At 46.9% G+C, this 19673-nt stretch overlaps 1 protein-coding gene across 3 annotated transcripts in view; it reads right to left on the bottom strand.

Moving 5' to 3' along the window:
* Window positions 1-19673, bottom strand: part of PRDM2 (PR/SET domain 2) — a 773815-nt gene that overhangs the window by 259938 nt on the left and 494204 nt on the right. For all 3 annotated transcript variants that reach the window (XR_011268651.1, XR_011268650.1, XM_069610899.1), the window contains one exon: window positions 14471-14623. Coding sequence is in view for 1 of the 3 variants with exons in the window: in XM_069610899.1 (XP_069467000.1) it covers window positions 14471-14623 (153 nt within the window). In the remaining 2 variants the exon portion in view is untranslated. The remainder of the gene's footprint in view (window positions 1-14470; window positions 14624-19673) is intronic.

Raw genomic sequence — 19673 nt, forward strand, 5'->3', positions numbered from 1 at the left:
ACCCGCAGAAAACTACGCGCCCCTACAAAGAAGGCAGGACGGAGGGCACGCCAGACATCACAACAAGGTGAGGAGTGGGCCATCAGATGGAATCCAGGGAGCGGGGGGAAGAAAACGAAATCTGTTCCCAAGTCCAGTCCTCCTGTGTTTTCAGGCCCGACCTCCATAGAAGGCACCATCCGGAATCGGGAAGGGTCCAGGGTGAATCCGGCAACCAGCGCATAAGGGCGTCCCCGTGGATACCAGGTGAGCGTAACATTGACTGGAAAACTAGAGTAGAAGCTCAAGAGCTAAGCACGAGGACTCCCCACACTTGAACGTGCGGTATAAATCTGAAGATGGCTGCCAGAAGAGGGGCATAGGTAGAAGGCAGTCATTGGCTGGGGGCAGTATGACCCAGAGACCAGCAATTGGTTGTTAGGAGAAAGACAGTTCAGAAGTGAAACTGATTTGTTCTTTACCGAGGATTCCCAGCCTGACGACAAGGAATATTCATGAGCATGTGAATCTATGCCAGAGCCCATGCTGTAGAACTGACATGCCCTTAAGACAGTCAGTACTGGGAGTCTTTGTTTCCCTTAGTCCATGTTGCAACTTTTCTGCAACATGTAACAAGTGTACAATGTACCTTACAGTACAGTGCAATTGGGTCTAGTCATTTCCAAAGGCCCTAGATACTCCCAAAGGATTTTTTAGGATAAGTGCAGATGTGCCTGGGACAGGGTTGGTGGCAGTTTATCATTTAGCAAATTTTGAACCCTTTCTTGCTAGGTAAACCCCGATTACCGTGTTTGGCACGTTAGGTGGGCTGGCTCCAAAATGGCCACACCACAAGGTGTTTTGTCTTGTCCTTTGCTCATCTAGCCCCTTCACCTTCCCCAGGTCAAGCCGACCCGGATCCGTCCTTATTTGGGCATGCATTTTCCCGCTTTCTCTGGCTTCTGCATGCATTGTGTGCGCGCCCCCAGGATGTAGGCTGGAACGTCTGGTTCCGATACACATCCTGGGTGCCAGAGAGTCTGGAGTGCTGTAAATGCCTGGGAACACCATGGTCCATGATTGGTCCACGTATGGTATACCTGTATGTGAGCAGATCCTCCATTGGGTCCTCTTTGTTTTGGCGCGAAGGAGATTCTGGATAAGAGAAGGCCCCAAACACCCATACCATGTCGATCTCTGGAGTTCTCACTGAACGAAGAAAACGATACAAGTATCCTGAAACTAAGAAGCAGAGTGGAGGAACAGCTGGTGAACCGTTGGAAGGTTTGGAATCCTGAGCCCACTGTCGTCCTGTGGGACCCTTCTGCATCTGGTCGTCCTAGAAGGTCTGCAAAGACACTTCAACCCATTGGAACAGTGGGACCAACTATTCTTGGCACCTTCATCAAACCCTGCAAGTAAGCCTTCTCGGAAGCATCCCTTTTTGCCAAACAGCTTTTGCAGACTCTTTGCCCCGATTCACTCGAAACTTGGTACGTCACTAGCTCGGTGTTCACGGCACTCACACCTAATTTCATACACTTGGCGTTCCCAGGTCTGGAGTAAAATGAGTGCGCCCGCACCTGGAGTATATGCGGTTACCGTGTTGCCCAGCCGTGGTGACGAACTTTGCAGGTGCACTGAATTGGTGCCCCTCTTGCCCCTGAAGCCTGCTGCAGTGAAACTGGCCTGATCCATCCACCAGGAGCAGAGGAATCGCCACTGTCCCATTTGGGAATCAACGCTGTATCTTCATCGCTGAAGGCCGCAGAGCTGCCAAAATGCTGCATTTGAACCTGCAAACTTAGTGGGCTCGACTGCCAAAGTTTGGTCCAGAGTGTGCCAGGGGTCGGTGAGTAATCGCAAACCTAACCGGTGGCCCCTAGCGCCTCCATCCATTTTTGCGCATGAGTGGCCTCAGGGCCCCTCTCCTTTCCACTGCTAGTGCGAACTAGTGAACTATTCCCAACTCTTTGAATCGACTCTGCCCTCAAGTGGAGGCCCTCCTCGAATAGTGGGAACCTATTCTTCATCACCTCGACCAACCTTCCTGAGCTGCTACAGCAATAGGATCTACTCTTCTTAGGGATTGGACTGCCTCTTAGGAGTATGTTGGATGCAGAAGGAACTAAAGACCATTTGCAGTGCCCGTTTCCTTCCCATTTTAGGTTGTGGAGGCATTTCGTGCATTAACCCTTTAAACCCCATTGGTCTTGTATATGACAATGCATTACTTACCGTAAAAGCATTTCTGATGGTTGTATCTGCTTAGATTCACATGCTGTGCATAGGTCCGACATCCAGTGGTCACTGCGGAGTATTGCATTTTGTTTTTCGTAGTCGAAAAAGGGGACGTCGACAAGGCGTGTCTGTAACACTATCCCTATAGTGACGTGCGTTGTACCCATAATCCCTCACGCGTCGAGGTCCCTCTGTTTGTATTTTTCTGCCCTGAGGGAGCCTTCTAGACGTGAGTGAGTACAGAAAAGAGAGAGATATAGAAAAGGATGTCTATGTTCCTTCCATCCGAGCGTGGAGGAAGGGTGGGCGCATGTGAATCTAAGCAGATACAACCATCAGAAATGCTTTTACGGTAAGTAATGCATTGTCTTCTGATGTTTGTTAATCTGCTTAGAATCACATGCTGTGCATAGACTAGCGAGCAGTACCCGGAGTTGGAGGTGGGTTGTGAGAAGGAACAGTAGAGAAAAGATGTCTTAATACTGCTTGTCCCACCTGGGAATCAGATCTAGAGTGGGCATCTAGACAGTAGTGTTTTGTAAAGGTGTGTACAGAACTCCAGGTTGCCGCTTTGCAGATGGACTCAAGGGGAACATTTGCAATGAATGCTATGGATGCCCCAGTGCCTCGAGTAGAGTGTGCTCTTGGCTTGAAGGGTAGTTCTCTCTTAGCAAGAGTGTAACAGAGAGTGATGCATTGTACAATCCATCTCGATATAGTGGATTTTGAAACTGCATCTCCTTCTCTTCCTGCTGCCACCGAGACAAAGAACTGATTAGTCTTTCTCAGTGGACTAGTTCTTTCCATGTAAAACATGACAGCTCTGCGCACATCAAGTGTATGCAGGCTTTTTCTCCTAGATTTGAAGGATTTTGAAAGAACGTTGGTAGTTCTATAGACTGGTTGACATGGAATTTGGAGATGAATTTCGGTGCGAACCTTGGGTGTGTGCGTAAAACCACCTTATCCTTGTGAACTGTTACAAAGGGTTCTAAAACCGAAAGGGCCTGTAGTTCACTTACTCTCCTAATGGAGGTAATAGCGATTAGGAAAGCAGTCTTAAGAGTGAGATCTTTAAGAGTTGCCTTGTGCATGGGTTCAAAGGGTGACCCCATGAGCCTGGTGAGTACCACATTTAGATCCCAGCCAGGAGCTGGGTTTGCTATTGGAGGGTGTATTCTCTTTACCCCTTCCATGAAGGCTTTGATTACTGGGATCTTCCACCACGATACTTTGAGTTGTGAAGTGGTGTAAGCCGAAAGCGCTGCCAGGTGTACTTTAATAGAATTGAATACTAGACCCGAGTCCAGTAAATGGGTCAGGTACAGAATAATTTGTGTGGGAGAGCAGTCAACAGGGTTGATACTCTTCCCTCTACACCAGATGACAAATCTTTTCCATTTGCTAGAATAGCAGTGACGAGTGTTAGGCTTTCTGGCCTCTCTGAGGATGTCCATGCACCTCTGTGGAAGTTGTAAATGTCCAAATTCTATGACCTCAGGAGCCAGGCTGCTAAGTTCATGGTCTGAGGGCATGGGTGCAGTGTCCTGCCCCTGTCTTGTGACAGCATGTTGTACGGGCAGGGCAGTTTCACTGGAGGAGAAAGAGACATCTTCAACAAGTGAGCGAACCATGGCTGTCGGGCCCACATAGGGGCCACCAGTATCATGGTAACTTGTTCCTGGTGCATCTTGTGCACTATCTTGTTGAGAAGGGGAGTCGGGGGGGAAAAGCGTAAACAAATTTCCCTGACCATGGAATCGATAGACCGTTCCCCTTGGACTGGTTCTGGGGGTACCTGGAGGCATAATCTTGGCATTGAGAGTTTTCCAGAGTTGCGAACAGGTCTATTTCTGGGAAACCCCACTGTGTGAAGACGTCGAAGACGATGTCTTCGTGTAACCGCCATTCGTACTCTACGGGCAGGGGGAAGTCTCTGCTGAGTTTGTCTGCTAGCAGATTGAGTTCCCCTGGTACATGTTGTGATAGTAGGAACATGTTGTGTTTGAGAGCCCACTTCCAGATGTTCTGGGACAGCTTGGACAGTCCTGGAGAGTGAGTGCCCCCTTGCTTGTTGAGGTAGTACATGGCTGTGGTGCTGTCTGTGAGGACCATCACTGTCTTTCCTTGTAGGTGTTCCTGAAAGGCTTTCAGTGCTTTGAACACCGCTAGTAGTTCCAGCAGGTTTATATGCTTGGATGCTAAGCTCGGAGTCCACGCTCCGTGAGCAGTCTGATGGGATAGGTGAGCCCCCCATCCTGTAAGGGATGCGTCTGTGGTTAGAGTGGCTTCCACTGCGGGTGTGGCAAAAGTTTTCCCTAATAACAGGTTTTCTTTTGTCCACCACCGTAGCGAGAGAACCAAGGCCTGCGAGACCACCACTAGATCGTCCCATTGTCCGCTGGCCTGACACCACTGGCTGTTGAGCCACTCTTGCATTGGGCGCATGCGCAGGCGCGCGTGAGGTACCAAATAAATACATGACGCCATCATTCCTAGCAAGCGCATTGCTTTGCGTACCGTCACCTCTCGACCTGCCACATAATGGGGGATCTGAAACAGCATGTTTTGGACCCTCTCATTGGAGGGGAAGACGAGGCCGTCCTTTGTTCGAATTAGAGCCCCTAGGAATTGTTTGATTTGGGTGGGGTCTAAGCTGGACTTCTTTTCGTTGATGGAGAAGCCCAGTTGGAACAAAAGGTCTACAGTCTTTTGGGTATTGGAGAAGCATGTTTCGTAAGAATCCCCTGTTATGAGCCAGTCGTCGAGGTAAGGGTATACCGGGATGGATAACCTGCGCAGGTGGGCCGCTGCCACTGCCAGTACTTTCGTGAATACCCTTGGTGCAGATGCTATCGCGAAGGGTAGTACTCTGAACTGGTAGTGTTTGTTCTCTATCTTGAACCTGAGGTATTTTCTGTGCGCTGGCAACATTAAAATATGAAAGTATGCATCTTTCATGTCCAGTGTTGTCATGTAATCCCCTTGTGATAACAGTGGGATTACTTCCTGCAAGGTCACCATACAAAACTTTTGGGGTTTGACAAACTTGTTCGCTGGGCGCAGATCTAATACAGGGCGCATGGTTAAGTCCTTTTTGGGTACAAGGAAGTACACTGAATAAATACCTTCTGTTACCTGAGATAGGGGGACAGCTTCTATAGCTTCTTTTTTCAGTAGCTCTTCTACTTCTTGTAGAAGAATGGTGAGGTGTTGCGGTGTCATGCGTCGGTTCCGTGGGGGTCTGTACTTCAGGGAACCGTTGAATTCGATGCAGTATCTGTGGGCTATGGTGGATAATACCCAGCGGTCTGACGATATTCCCTCCCATGCTGAAAGGAACGATGTTAGCCGGCCCCCGACCGGTGATGCATGGGAGGGGACCCGAATCTTCGGGTCATTTGTTGGTATTGGGCGTGGAACCTTTGGGGCTGGAGCCGCGACCTCTTCCCCTGCCACGGCGTTGGCCTCTTTGACTGAACTGGGTGTTGTTACCCTGGTTAGAGGGCCAGTTGGCAGCAGAGTAAAATTGCTGTTGGTTTTGCTGCTGGCGTTGGCCACGAAAGGAGCGTCTATTGCCATAGCCGCGTCTGTTAGGGGGCCTAGAAATTAGGTCAAGAGTTTTGATGGTATCAAACTCTTTCTTCACATGTTCTAGGGCCTCATCAACTGCTTTCCCAAACAGATGTGTTTCTTCTATGGGCTTATTTATCAGGGAAGCCTGGGTTTCCGGCTTAAATCCCGAATTGCGCAGCCAGACATGGCGTTTGAGAAGTATTCCCTGAACCAGGGAAGGGCCAGCCGTCTCTGCGGCATCTAAGGAGTTCTTTACGATGCCCTGGTTTACAAGAGTTCCCTCTGAGATTGTAGCTAACAGGCATGAACGCAGGGGTTCTGGTGCGTCCTCTGCTTCGCTGCGCAGCTTGCTCCACTGTGCATCTGCGTAGCTAGCTAGTAGGGAATTGTTATTTGCAATCCTAGTTGAAAAGGCGGCGGACGTCGTGATTCTCTTCCCAAGTGCGTAGAGCTTTTTGCCCTCTTTGTCAGGTGGTGCCTCACTAGTGGATAGTGGTACCCCTGCTCTTTTCCTTGTATTAGTAACTACGAGGGAGTCCGGAATAGAATGGCCTCTGATGTACAACGGGTCAGAGGGCGAAGGGCTGAAGAGCTTTTCTATCCGAGGGTTGACCCCTCTGACTAAGGCAGGATTGGAAAGGGAAGGAGTTATTCTTCTCTTTATAGAAGCCAGGAGCGGAATAGACTGACTAACAGGGGCTTTTTCTTTAATAACTTTCTCTACAAAGTCTATGTTAGGAAGAGTCTCCCCTGTGTCTATTTCAAAATGCGCTGCTGCCTTGCGCAATAGTGCATTAAGTGAAGGTTGGTCATCTATGGGAGAGGTGTTTCCAATAGGTGAATCCTTGGGAGGAGAAGGGTGAAAGACATCAGGGTCTGAGTGCACTGATGGGGATTGCCAAGGCTGCACTGATGGGGATTGCCAAGGCTGCTAGGTAGCTGTATCTTCTTCAAAAGCTCCTGCACTTGTGTAAGGATCTTCTTCAAACCCCTCTTCCTCATGTTCTTCCTCTCCACCCAAACACCCATCATCTTCCTGGAGGTATTGCTCCTCTTCACTGAGGTCATATACGTCTGTAGAAGGGGGAAGCAGCCTAGGTATTTTGACACTACGGTCATCCTGGGGCCATTCTCTTAGTCTTTTGGGTGTGGGTGGGTTTTGGTTTCCCAAAAACCTTTCCATTTTCTCCATACAAGAATGGAGTCTTTCAAGGGTCTCATGGGGGACCCCTGAATAGTCTAGAGGGGGGAAAATCAGTGTTTTCACCTTCAAAACGCTTAGCACGCTCCCACAACGTCGAAGAAAGGTTTCCGTCGCCATCTGAAAAGCCCTCCGGTAGTTCCGAAGTGCCCTTAGATGAAAGGGGCAGTTCCTGGCTACTCTTATGCTTTTTCGGCGTTTCCATAGCTTTTTGTGCGGTATTCGACGTTTGTTTCGTCGTCCGCTTACGTGTGTCTTCGGAAACAATTCTCGCCAGGCTCTCGACAACGAGGTTGTCAGTAGAGGACTCCGGGTTCGACTTTGCCTGCGTTACGCGTTGTTCCTCGACGGCCGCTCTATGGAGCGTTACGTCGGATCATTTTGGGGTAGCGCCCGTGTTTGATGAAAGCCCAATTGCTGGTCGCGACTGCGTTTGCGGGTGGGGCTTGAGACCCTTACGGTCTGAGGGAGACGCCGGAGTGTCCTGCGTCCCCTTCGGCGCTGATGGATCCTTCGTCTTCGACGAAGAAGAGCCGTGGGTTGTGTGCTTAGGCCTATGGGGTCTGTGTGCGTCCTTGTCGCCGGGGTGTTCATCCCATGAGCAGGGCATGAGCCGAGCCCGTCGGGGCCGGGGACGGACGTCGAGGAGCGCGAGCGCTCCTTCTGGGGGTTAATGACTTCCGTAACGGACGTCGAGTTATCACCCTCCTCGTCACTTTCTGTAACAGCGGCGGCCGGTGAAGAAACTGACTTCGACATAGCATTGTCCGCCCACCTCTTAACTTTGCGTTCTTTAAGAGTTCTTTGTTTCAAGAGCTTACAGGCCGCGCAGCTGTCCTCCTTATGATCGAGGGGCAAGCAACGATTACAGAGCTTGTGTTTGTCCTTCCAAGTGTATTTGCCCCTACAGCGTGGGCAAAACTTAAAAGGTGTCCTCTCCATAGCTGAGGCAATAATAACTGGTGATAACAACCCCAAGGGAAAGATAGGGGAGAAAGAAAGACATTCTCAAAGAGAAGATAAAAGTTCAAACCCCCACTCTCTCTACTGTATGTTGGCCGGCGAGGTCAGGCCACGTGTTCGGCAGCGCCGAAGGATCTCCTCCGTCCCTTCCCCTCTGTCGAAAACTTGCTCGGCGGAGAAACAGCTTCACAGCTAAACGTCAAGGGGAGGGATCTTTAACAATATAATAAGTATAATTAAGGACCGAGGTCCGTAGTAAGTATTTGCAATGTCTCTCTAGGAGCTCCGCGTAAGGCGACCAGAAGCTGGGTGGAAAAAAACAATCTGAGGGACCTCGACGCGTGAGGGATTATGGGTACAACGCACGTCACTATAGGGATAGTGTTACAGACACGCCTTGTCGACGTCCCCTTTTCGACTACGAAAAACAAAATGCAATACTCCGCAGTGACCACTGGATGTCGGACCTATGCACAGCATGTGATTCTAAGCAGATTTACAAACATCAGAAATGTATTTACATAGGCTTGTGTTGGCTTAAAAGTATTAATGTGATTTGATTTGTGTGGTGAAACGCAAAAGGCCTTGTTATAAATGTATTTGTATTTTTAATATATATATATATACACCTGACTGGGAGTGATTTGTAAGTGTTCTTTGCTCTGTGTGCTCATTGAGGTCTTTCAATCACCCTCACCCCTCCTTAGACATAGTCCTGACCGCCGCCAAGCTACCTTGATTGGTCTGGCTTATCCAAAAGGTTACCCTGTTCCAAGAATCTAGGCTGGCCTTCTGAACCTCTGCCCAGCAGGTCAGAGTTCACAAATCTGTCTTAACAGCGTCTAAGAATGCGGTTTGTTACTCTCCCAGTCGTCCCTGCTGGGCTTGGACTGCAGGAGGGTTGGGCTGCCTCAGGACTGGTAAGAGGCATCCATGGAGTTTCTGATGTGCTGAACTCCAAGGGTACCCAGGCTTGTGCAGCATTGCAGATGGGCGGTTTGCTTTCTGTCCATCAGGACAGTGAATCCTGGGGATGCCTTTTGAGTTGTCCTCATGTTTGCCCAAAGTGAACCCGCTATTGGGCTTTCTGGGTCTAAGAATGCTCTGATACCACCTCTCATTCCCCGTTGGCTTAGACTTCAGAAAGGGAGAGCAGCCCCAAGTTTGGCGAGTGAGCATTAGGCGTCCCTGCAGTTTTCTGCTGGTCTGAATAGCCGGGGTACACATGGCTTAGGGGTGGCTAAGGATGGATCTCCCTTGGCCGGCAAAGGGTGAGGCACAGGGATTGAGCAACACCAGTTAAATGTCAGTTGTCACAGGGGCTTACACTTTGCCGATTACTTGAGGAAGGAGCTCCGCATGGGGGATGTATGGGTTGCGGCCGCCCCTACAAGGAGCATTGAGGTCACAGGGAGTAGGAGAAAATGGAACTGTGGTCACGGTTATTCTTTATGCCTCATGCACGTTGCCAGTATTTTAAGTATGGGATCCAACCGTTACCCACACTCTGGTTTGCAAATAACAAGGCCTCTTGCAGGCTCTTCTGGGCTTCCCAGTCTCTTGGTATGGGTTGTGACGAATCTGGACAATCTGTCCCTGCTCCACAGAGGGAAACAGCTACCCCTGCGTGGCTAGGGCAGAGAGCCCGCTCCGCAAGATTCTCCTTATGGGTCTGGTCTGGGCGAGTGGCACCTTACTGGGAGTGACTCCTCTTACGTGGACAAGGATTCCTAGTCCAATGCGGACCTCCTTGAACAGACTATTGTCCACCTACATGAAACTTGAAAAACATGTTTGTTCTCATGTTTTGACTACAAATACCAGTGATCCTCCTTCCACCCTGTTGGCTTCAGGTAATGCTAACTTTTATCTGAACGCCGCTGTCAATGAAGGACACACCTCTTTCGATTGTGATGACATATTTAAACACAGTAAGATCTGTGAATGTAGAGAGACCTCCTACGCAGGATTCGACTCCGACAGCGGGAGGAGAATCCTCAATACACAGAGGCGAGCCGCTGTGCGCACTTCCTGCAGGGGCGGAGCGGCACGAAGCGGCAGAGCAAGCGGTGGCATAGAGGAAGCAAGACGCTCTAGCTGGAGGATACGAGGTGGGTGCACTGACCGAGCAAGAAGCTCCGGTCAGGCATGGAACAAAGACTGGAAGCAAACCGTCTTCCCTGGTGGTAAAACCACTAGTGAAGAGTGGAGTGCTGGACACCCAGCAACCGACACAAGAGATCAGGAGAAAGAAAGAAGCCAGAGTCCCCAAACTCCACTAAGCGAGTGCCAGTACAGATGATACAAGCATGAAAAGGGAAGCAAATGCTCCCAACATGAGGATGCCAGTGAGGGCTATAAACTGTGGGGTCACAGACTGTCAAAGCAGTTCACAGTACGAGAAGCTGGAAAAACTGAACGGGCAGAAGACCCGGGTAAAACAGAGTGGGAGGAACAGGAGTACTGCATGTCACGGCTGGAGAAACCGCCAACACTATGACATTTTGGAACTGGCACGCAACCCAAGTAAAACAGAGGGGACGAGAAACTAACACTGTATGGGAAGCCACACTCAGTACAAGAATATAATAGAAGCGAATGAGCGCTACCCTCTGAATAAGAGTGAAAGGGATACGTGTGCTTTTATCAAGGCTGGGAAAGCCGACAAATATATGATGTTAATTGGACTGAGAACCAATAACCCGACCAAAGAGCCACAGGACTTTGGGGGCTCCGACAACAATTGTCTATGCCTGACCTACAAAGAAAGATCAACAGCATGTGGAATTTCAGTCTCAATATATGAAATATTGACATGTGATGGGTGTTTATGGGTACTTGCAGGGAATGGCCATTGGTCATTGTAGCATTGGCCTTTAAGCATCTCTAACTAAATACCTTTTCTCAACGCTTATGAGCATTGAAAGCAATGCCATGTGTGCACACATTTGCAAAGTGTCAACTGTTTGAAATCATAGGTACCAATGTCTGTGGCTTATTTCCATTTGGACATGCGCTTTAAATGTGTCCTACACATGAGCTGCTTAGGTAGGTGGAGGTGTTTTAAGATCATTCATTATTTAAAGGAGCAAGTTCTGCTTGTGTTAGGGATGAATGCCATCTGGACTTTATAAAGCAGTGGCCATTTGCTCTGTACTGGGAAATGGTTTCATGAGTAAGGTGTTGGTGGTTAATGTAGTGTTGTTTACAAGGCAATGGTGGGACAAGAGAAACTAGAGCTGCACAGATCATACACTTCCTGGTAAAAGAAAGGTGTTCTGCCTGGCTATATGTGATGTATACATTGTGAAGGCATCATGAAGCAAGACACAGACAACAGATTCAAAGTTCAAACAAAAGATCTTTATTAACTCAAATGTCAGGATGGTTCAAGGCCTAACTTGCCCTATACAGAGGTAGGACTTCCCAACCTAAAATAAATAAATTAATTAATTAATTAAAAAAACATAAGGATAGTCCCAAGTCAGTAAGTTCAAATTAAAAGTCTGTCAGTGTCCAAAACTTATACTTGCCCTCACAACTAAAGCTCAACAATGTGCAGGGATGTCAGCAATCAAAGAAACAGTGTTCAAACTAAAGTTCTTGTTTCTCCCAGATCCTGGCTTGCTCTTGGCTCCCTTTTCGAAGTTCAAGACAGTTCCACCAAATGGCCTCAGGGCTCCCTTCCCAGAGTTAACACAGTTCCAACCAAAATGGTCTCTGAGGTTTCCTTCCCCAACTTCAATGAAGTTCCATAACCAATGGCCTCAGGGCTCCCTTCCCAGAGTTAACACAGTTCCAACCAAAATGGTCTCTGAGGTTTCCTTCCCCAACTTCAATGTAGTTCCATAACCAATGGCCTCAGGGCTCCCTTCTCCAAGTTCAACACAGTTCCTCTAGTTTCAAATTCAGTGTCAAATCAACTTGCTTAGTTTACCTTTTCTGTAACTTGAACAATGTTAGGCTCACTTGAACAATCTCAAGCCGACCAGACTCAGCCTCTTGACTTCCCTTGGTGTACTCCAAGTAAGGATGACTTGGTCTAGGCGCGGTTATCGGACTACACGGTCCACCCATCACAGGTCACGCAACCGATAACCCTTGGCACTTTGAAACAGTTCATTCTTTCTCATAGGACTTCCTTGACAACACAGGCTTCCTTTCTGTACCTGTGTCATAAGTCCACATATGCTTCTGGTTCACTTTAATGTCTTCTGGCCTTTACCAACATGTGGCTCCCACACACTTTTCTTCATGGTATTTCTCCTGGTTACCACCTTGCTGTCACACTATCCAATAGTGTTTTGCTTTTTAATCGTTCCAACTTTATTTCCAAATGTGGCCTCTTCAAATTCATCTAGTTCACAAATGCACATTACTCTGTTTAATTTGTGCGGCGACATTCTCATATCTTTTCCTCCGTTCTGCATTCAAAACTCATTACATGCTTGGCACCTTTTTTGGTATTCAATAGTTCATGTTTGGTCTCCAGACCCATCTGTCATGTACCTTTACTTTACCGGCATCCTCCGTTTCACACACCATGCCCATGGAGCACCCTGGCTTGAGTGATCCCTTCCATGTCACTCACCTGTCTGTAGCCGCTCCTCTGGGTGGTTTCGCTCTCAGGTTCTCGTCTGCTCCTCTCACTCCCGGGGAGCTCTGGCAAGCAGCGTTCGCTTCCTCCTGACTTTCCTGCAGCAGTCGGTGGCGCCAGGGCAGTCTCTGTGTTCCCCACTTTCAACGGGGAGAACACAGGATGGGGCTCTGCACAACTCCTAACCCTCGCGGGGTCCGCTCTGCCCATGGCATCTTTCCAGCTTCTCTGCAGTATCCTGTGCCCTTTTCACCAGCCTATTTAGGAAGTCTCACAAAATAATTGGTCCTCCATCCAAATATATTTTAACCTACCAATTAACCGAACACTTCTAAAAGAAAGAAAGGAAAGAGAATCTAAGCTTGAACCTAGGGCTACTTCCCCCAATTAGCAAATTAGCAAGGCTGGTTTTCTGACCCCAACCAAAGAGTTCTTATCTCCTCCACTTCTGGATTAAGTGTAAAAAAGTTCGAAGCAAAGCAGCGGTCTCAGCTTTCTCTTAGGTCAAGACAATGTCCTTGTCATATACTCCAGACAGTCTTTTTAGCCAGTATCCTGGAAAATCTCACAGGTCTGGACAGGTTTGGTAGCTACTAAAGAAACCAAGTTCACTTCTGGTCTTATCTGAATGTTTCACATTCAGGCCTCAGTCTTGGTCAGCCCTGTTTGGGGTGTCTTTTCTTTCACCCCTCGTGGGTTGACTGGTCTCACAACCCCGGCTCAGCAGTGTTTCGTAGCTTGTTTTGCTCGACCCTTCCTGGGTTACTTGTATGGTCAGCCCAGTGTTGGCAAAGGGCCTGCTCAGCCCTGCTCGGTAGTTTGCCTCGCTCAACCCATCCTTGGGTATCCTTATGTTCAGCCCTGCATGGGCTAGGCTGTGGCCTCACCGCCCCATGCCTGGTCGCTGTACCAAATAGCATTCCTCTTCTAGAAGGTGTGAATCTGTGGCTTTGGCATCTCTGGGCAGTGTGGTTCTGTGGTTCAGGCCTGGCTGCATTCTGTGTAGTTGCATCTTTCTCGTTGGTGGCCTAGTTTCTGGATGTCTGGCTCTGGAAAACTCTTCGGCATGGTGTCAATCTGCTGCCCCTGGCAGGACCTCGAATTCTTTGCCTGCAGTGGTACCGGATTCTCTGCCAGTCCCCAAGCGTTATCGTTCTGCAGGCCTCCTCAACTCTCCACCCACAGATTAACGGCATGGTACTTCTTGTGCGGGAGGGGCATCCTCCTCTGCGCAGACACGCAAGTCAGCATTTGTCATGCTTTGGCTGCTTCTCTCTGCTGTTGTTGGCATTCAGTGGTATTTGAATTCCTCCCCTGAAAACGAGTGAAGATGCCATTGGTGCGGGTCATCATCAGAAGGTGGTAACATGGCAGTAACAAGTTGTACAGGACAGAAACCAAGCCATCTACGTTAAAAGTGTCTCAGCATGCGTTTACCTTGTTCAACCCCCATGTAACCCATAAACACAAAGGACTTGCACATAACGGGAGGTGGGCTGGAATTATTATTTTGGCATTCCTTGCCCCCAGCGGCCTAGTGACATCCCACTGTCTCCTAGTAAGGGTATTGTGTAGCAAGCTCACCTCCCTAGTCACAAAGGAAGTGGCTCTCCCTATGGCAGAAGGCCCGAATTCCCTGGATTCGTCACAGTAGCCAGCAAAGACCATAAGTCAGTATGGAGGAGTTCGCACTGGATGTGCAAGTACAATGATAGCATACTAAAGAGGTTTTTTTTACATATCAAAATAAACACAAATTTAAAGAAATTGAGAAGTACAGTGCAATTCATGCTTTTGCCATATACTGAGTTCCCATCACAGATCAAATGAAATAAAAAAATAAAAAAACAAGAGCAAAGATGTAGTGTGAAATAAGCGAGTACTTTAAAAAGAATAGATAGTACTGTTGCTACCTTTAATGTTTTGTAGTATATGGCCCTCTTGATTTCCAGTGGACACAGATTTTGTTCCTTTGCTGATCGAGCCCAATTCACATAACGCAGCCAGCTCCCTTTCTTTGGATCAGTAGCATCGATGCACATCCATCCCAAGTTTGGGTAATAGACCTAATAAAGGACAGCAAATATACATTTTAAAAAACCAACCACAAACAGCATAATTATTCTAGAAGATATTTTTTGCATGAATGTTACATCTTGAGCACAGCTACCTTTTTAAACTTCTCTTGCAGCAGGAATGAATCTCACAACATTGGATGTTTTATTTAAAACACAGTCAAACCCACAACAAAATACATAAAGATATTCAAAATAACTAGGGTATGCTATGCCATGATAGTTATCCCTTTCAGAGTGCACTGACTTGCACGTGACGAATAAGGAACGATTCCTTAAAACAGCTATGCTTTCTTTGTCAAAGGCATCATGAGAAGCAGCTTGAAGAGACAATGTGACCATGATATCTACAATAATGTTTGGGTGAAAAATCAATGGGCATTTTCAGCTTATTGTGATAAGTAAAAGTACTCCAAATGGGGTAAAATAGAGCATTGAACATCCCAAGGTTATTTATAAGAAGTTCGTAACAATATGCCTTTTGGTGTTGACAAATACCTTCATCTCCATCAAGCATCTGGAAGGATGGAATGGTTTGTGACAATCAGTTAAAGATACAAAAATTATATGATTGGTCATGAACCCGTTACTTACTTGTAACCACAGATTGGGTATTAAGTAACATGCTGTTGTTTAAATCTTTCAATAGTGATAATTAAGTAAAACTATTTTTCGGGACCACGTCATACTGGTTACTTAAGTAGGTAAGCCCCAATACAGACAGCATCATTTGGATTGCTCCCAACAAGACATTATCCCCTTTAAATTTTAGTGTCCATTTCCTGGGCAACAATGCCCCATTAAAACTGTCTGAATAGAAGCTCTCCTAGTTTCGAATCATAACCACCATCGAAAGACAGGTATTGCAAAATTACCAGGCGAATGCAAAGAGGACAGAGTGGTAACCTGCATGCAAAGAAAGGCTTAGAGATCCATAGTAAGTGCAGGTACATTTTGAATGTCCTATGCTCTCGCACTATGAATCCATTCGTAAAGAAATATCTTACGAGGCACAAGTGCAGATTACAATGGATGGCTTTTTTGGATGTTCAAAGTTACATAATGTTTAAGGGTACAACAGACCTGCAGGTATTGTACCCTTTCAGTTTGTCTTCAACTGCACCAGATAGAACCTAATCATCCTCAGCACTCCGAAACCCCTGGCTCCCCTTGATCCATTACGTGCAGCTGCCTCCCCTTGCAAGGAAACCCTTTACAATGAAAGAATAAAGTGAAAAACACATTAAAACACATGCCCAACCTTCAACCAAACCATGAAAGTTTATAGTTTTGACCTTGCCAAAACCTTTTTTACGGGTGGACCCGAGTGCTTGGCGGTTTTTAGGGCGAGCTTGATCGGTTGGCCACCTAAACTTGTGTGCATGCATGGTGCATGATTGGAAGTCCCGTTTAAGACTACCACAGAGTCAATGTTTTCATCCAAGTGATTCCCTGTCCATTCCTCAGACTCTTACGAAACTGATGGCAGATTGCCACAAAAAAGGGCTGCTTCTTCGGAAGACCACGATTGGCCATACTGGCTAGTCCCTAGCTAAATTTTATTTATTGGCTGCTTTAATCCCTTCCTGAGCTTCTTCTCATCCTTCCCCCCAGTCCTCATTGCTGATTGGACAGGTTGTTCCATAGTGGGAGCATTTGTCATTTCGGCAATGCCTCCTTGCAAAATCCTCCTGAAACAAGCCCTAAAGGTAGGCCGTCTTCAGGCCTAAAAGAGTGGAGAGCTGCCACTTCTCCGTTTCATCTTAGTCTTGGCCCTATATCCATTGCTCTGGTCATGGGACCATTCTTTGTTGGTTGGCTGCCTAGTCTTGAGACCCTTGAGCTGCCCGGATCCCCATAATCTGATACCTCAGTTTCCTAGTGCCTTCTCTGTCACAGTTTCTGCTTCTGGGTGGTGGGCTGACCCCCTAAAAATATTTTTTTTGTCTGTATGGGTCGACGCGGATCCAAGGTTCAAGTCAAGGATATTTGCAGGGTTCTGCCACCATTTCCGAGCCGATTTCTCAGTGACTAGTGCTGAAAGTAGTTGTCATTGGGTCCAGATATATTCTTTGGAATAGTTGCGAGTTGTTCCTTGTGTCTGGGAGTAGTGGGGCGTTGCAGGCCTCTTGTTCTTTGAATCGCTATGGACAACCATTGGCTCGAATCCTGCAAGGCATTAAACATTCCCAGCCTGGCTGGGTCTTGGACCTGGAATTTGATCCCTTTAAGGAGGTCTCTGATGTTCCTTGGGGTCGACTGCTTCTTTGACCGTACCTATGGGATAGATTAAGTATTACCTGACTGTAACCCATAACTGCTGCTTGTCCATAGACCTCGTGAACCCTTTACAAACCTTTAAACTCCTCCTAAAGTGACTGAAAAGGGTACTTTCATGAACGTTGGCAATTTTCCAGAGTCACCCATGGGTCCCTCAGGTTTTACAGCAAGAGAGGATGTTTAGCTGGTGCCTGCAATTTAAAGACTTTAAATTATTAAATCACTGCACTCCTATACATTGAAATGTATTGGGTCACTGCATGTAAATGGTTATATTGTATCCACCCATTTCTCCAAGTCTTTTAAGACTATGTAGGTCTTGCAGGGTTCGCAAAATCTACTAGCCCATTAGCATTGGTGAGTCGTCTTTTTTTATTAAGGACGAGTACCATTTGCATAATACTTGACCTTGCTGGCAAGTATGGGGATGTTAGAAACTTATTTTTTATTTGCAGTAAATGGCAAATACAAGTTTCACTGTGCATGCTTGAAAGCAATACACCAAATATCAAGTGCGCTTATGGTGACATGCACCATTTTACAGAAAGCACTGGTAAATATTTTGTCACCAGTCACCTTGGGTCATGCATTTAAACTAAGGAACTCGCCCTGATATTATATAGCATTTATAACACGCCTATACACAAGAAGCCCTGCAGGTCTAGTGTGATTTTTAAGAATTTGCGAGGACTGGCCTGTTGCAGTGTTCTGACCTTTGGTGGGCTTGTGGACATTTTTATAAACTGTTCAACCCCTTCACTCCCTCTAGATGTTATATTTCAAGATAAGCTTTACCTGCAATTGGCACGTTTACCTTATACTAGATGTTTGGAGGAATCCTGTGCCTCTTCACAAATGGGAATTTTGGATTCAGAACATTTAAACGCAATTTGTGTTCATTGTGCCTATGGATCTGTCGTGCCCGGATACTCCTCATAGCATTGAAATGTACTGTGTTTAACCCCAAGTACATTACATACATTGGGCTCTATGAGTGGGAAGGGTCTACCTAGGCCCTTTCCTGCATTTATATTTATATTGTTTTAGTGTATCCAACTGAAATACATAGTTGAACTTTGTGTGATTTTTGTGAAACCTTATTAAAAAAAAAAAGGAGTATATATCTTTCAATATAGATGTGTAGTGTGTCCTCTTTTGTTTACTCAACTGGGACCAACTGTACCCATCCACCTGCCTTCACTTCTCCCTTGAATGAAGCCCACATGCTCTGCCACTGTTACCCACATTTTGATCCAACATTGGATTGGAACCCAGTCTTGACAGTTTCACAAATCTCAAAGACCTCCAACATTCAGCAAGAATTGAGAGCTATTCCAGAAGTCACCAAGACAGAGATAAATGCAAGTGTGGTGTTCTGCCCAAACATCACCATTTGCTCTTCTATTGAGCTCTGTAGGAGGTATTCCCTGCAGCCATGGCTACTAAGTTATCACCCAACTGCCTAAATGATTGAAGGTCGGGTGCTCAGGTACCCACCAGGCCAACACGCATAGAGATTAAGGGGATGGGCTAAGAAAGTCCCCCTCTTTCTGAGGCAAGATGTTGAGCCTCTTTTATAAGAATGAAGCATTGCCCTGATGTTCTTGAAAAATGGCAACCAGATACAACCCCCCCCCCCAAAAGATCTTGTGGCAGGAACGTGTGATGAGGATCTTCCACATTGTCCTGAGGAGAAGCATAAAAGGTGCGAACAGATAAGAACATCTCCCAACCCAAGAAATCACCAGATTGTCACATGGTTGGGCAGGAAAAATGTGGTGGCAGGGGGTCCTCTGCTGCTACTTGCGCTGATGGAGGGGGAGTGATCAGTATCCTTGGCACTATGCTCTTCAAAACCCTTCAAAGAATCAGGACCTAGATTGCAGGACCCTATGAGTAGGCTTAAAGGACTTTAGCACATGTTTTAGAAAGCACAGTGAAGGACTTGGTGGTCTCAGCTAGTTTTTGTTTCTTTAGCAGCTTTTCATCTGTTGAGGAATAAAAAAGATCCACTCCCTAAAAGAGGTGATCGAAGATGCAGACTGGACATCAGAGTTAAGTTTGGTGACTCATGCATGACTACTTGTGTACAACAATGATGAACATTCCCCTTGCTGAGGTGTCCAAGTGATCCACTGCTAACTGAAAGAGGCCTCAAGCACCAGACATTGCTTCTGCCACACCAGCACTAATAATCTCCTGCAAACTCTTAAAGGTATTTTCATAATTCCCTTTTGCCATAGATGACACGCATTTATCAAGTGTAATTAACAAGGTAATTCAATGAAAACAAACCATTCCCGGCATAACATACACCATTCTAGCATATATTAAAGGTAAATATCAGTCGGTAATTCATAGGGGCACTTCTGTCGCCCTTCTTAAATATTGGAATTTCTGCTGATCACTTCCAGGAAGGCGGCATAGGTCCCCTGTGACTTATTAATGGTCATTGAAAAGGCTAAACATATCAGATGCAATGAGAGGTATGCGCGGTATAAGAACAGTATCTAAGTTCCATCGATTACACAGGCCTCTCTGATGTGTGCCATCGATTACACAGGCCTCTCTGATGTGTGCCATCGATCACACAGGCCTCTATGATGGGTCTTTTTAGACGTGTAATTGTGAAGCCTGTTCCATTGCATCGTCCCTGTGATGGCATAAGTATGAGTAGTAGCATCATTACAGCACCTACTTTCAGTTTTACCTTGTGTGGAGGCCTTCGTCCTACAGCGTTTTTGCTCTTTAGAGACTGAAA

The sequence above is a fragment of the Ambystoma mexicanum genome, chromosome 8 (genome assembly GCF_040938575.1).
Source record: "Ambystoma mexicanum isolate Mex_15411 chromosome 8, UKY_AmexF1_1, whole genome shotgun sequence".
Taxonomy (NCBI): Eukaryota; Metazoa; Chordata; class Amphibia; order Caudata; family Ambystomatidae; genus Ambystoma; species Ambystoma mexicanum.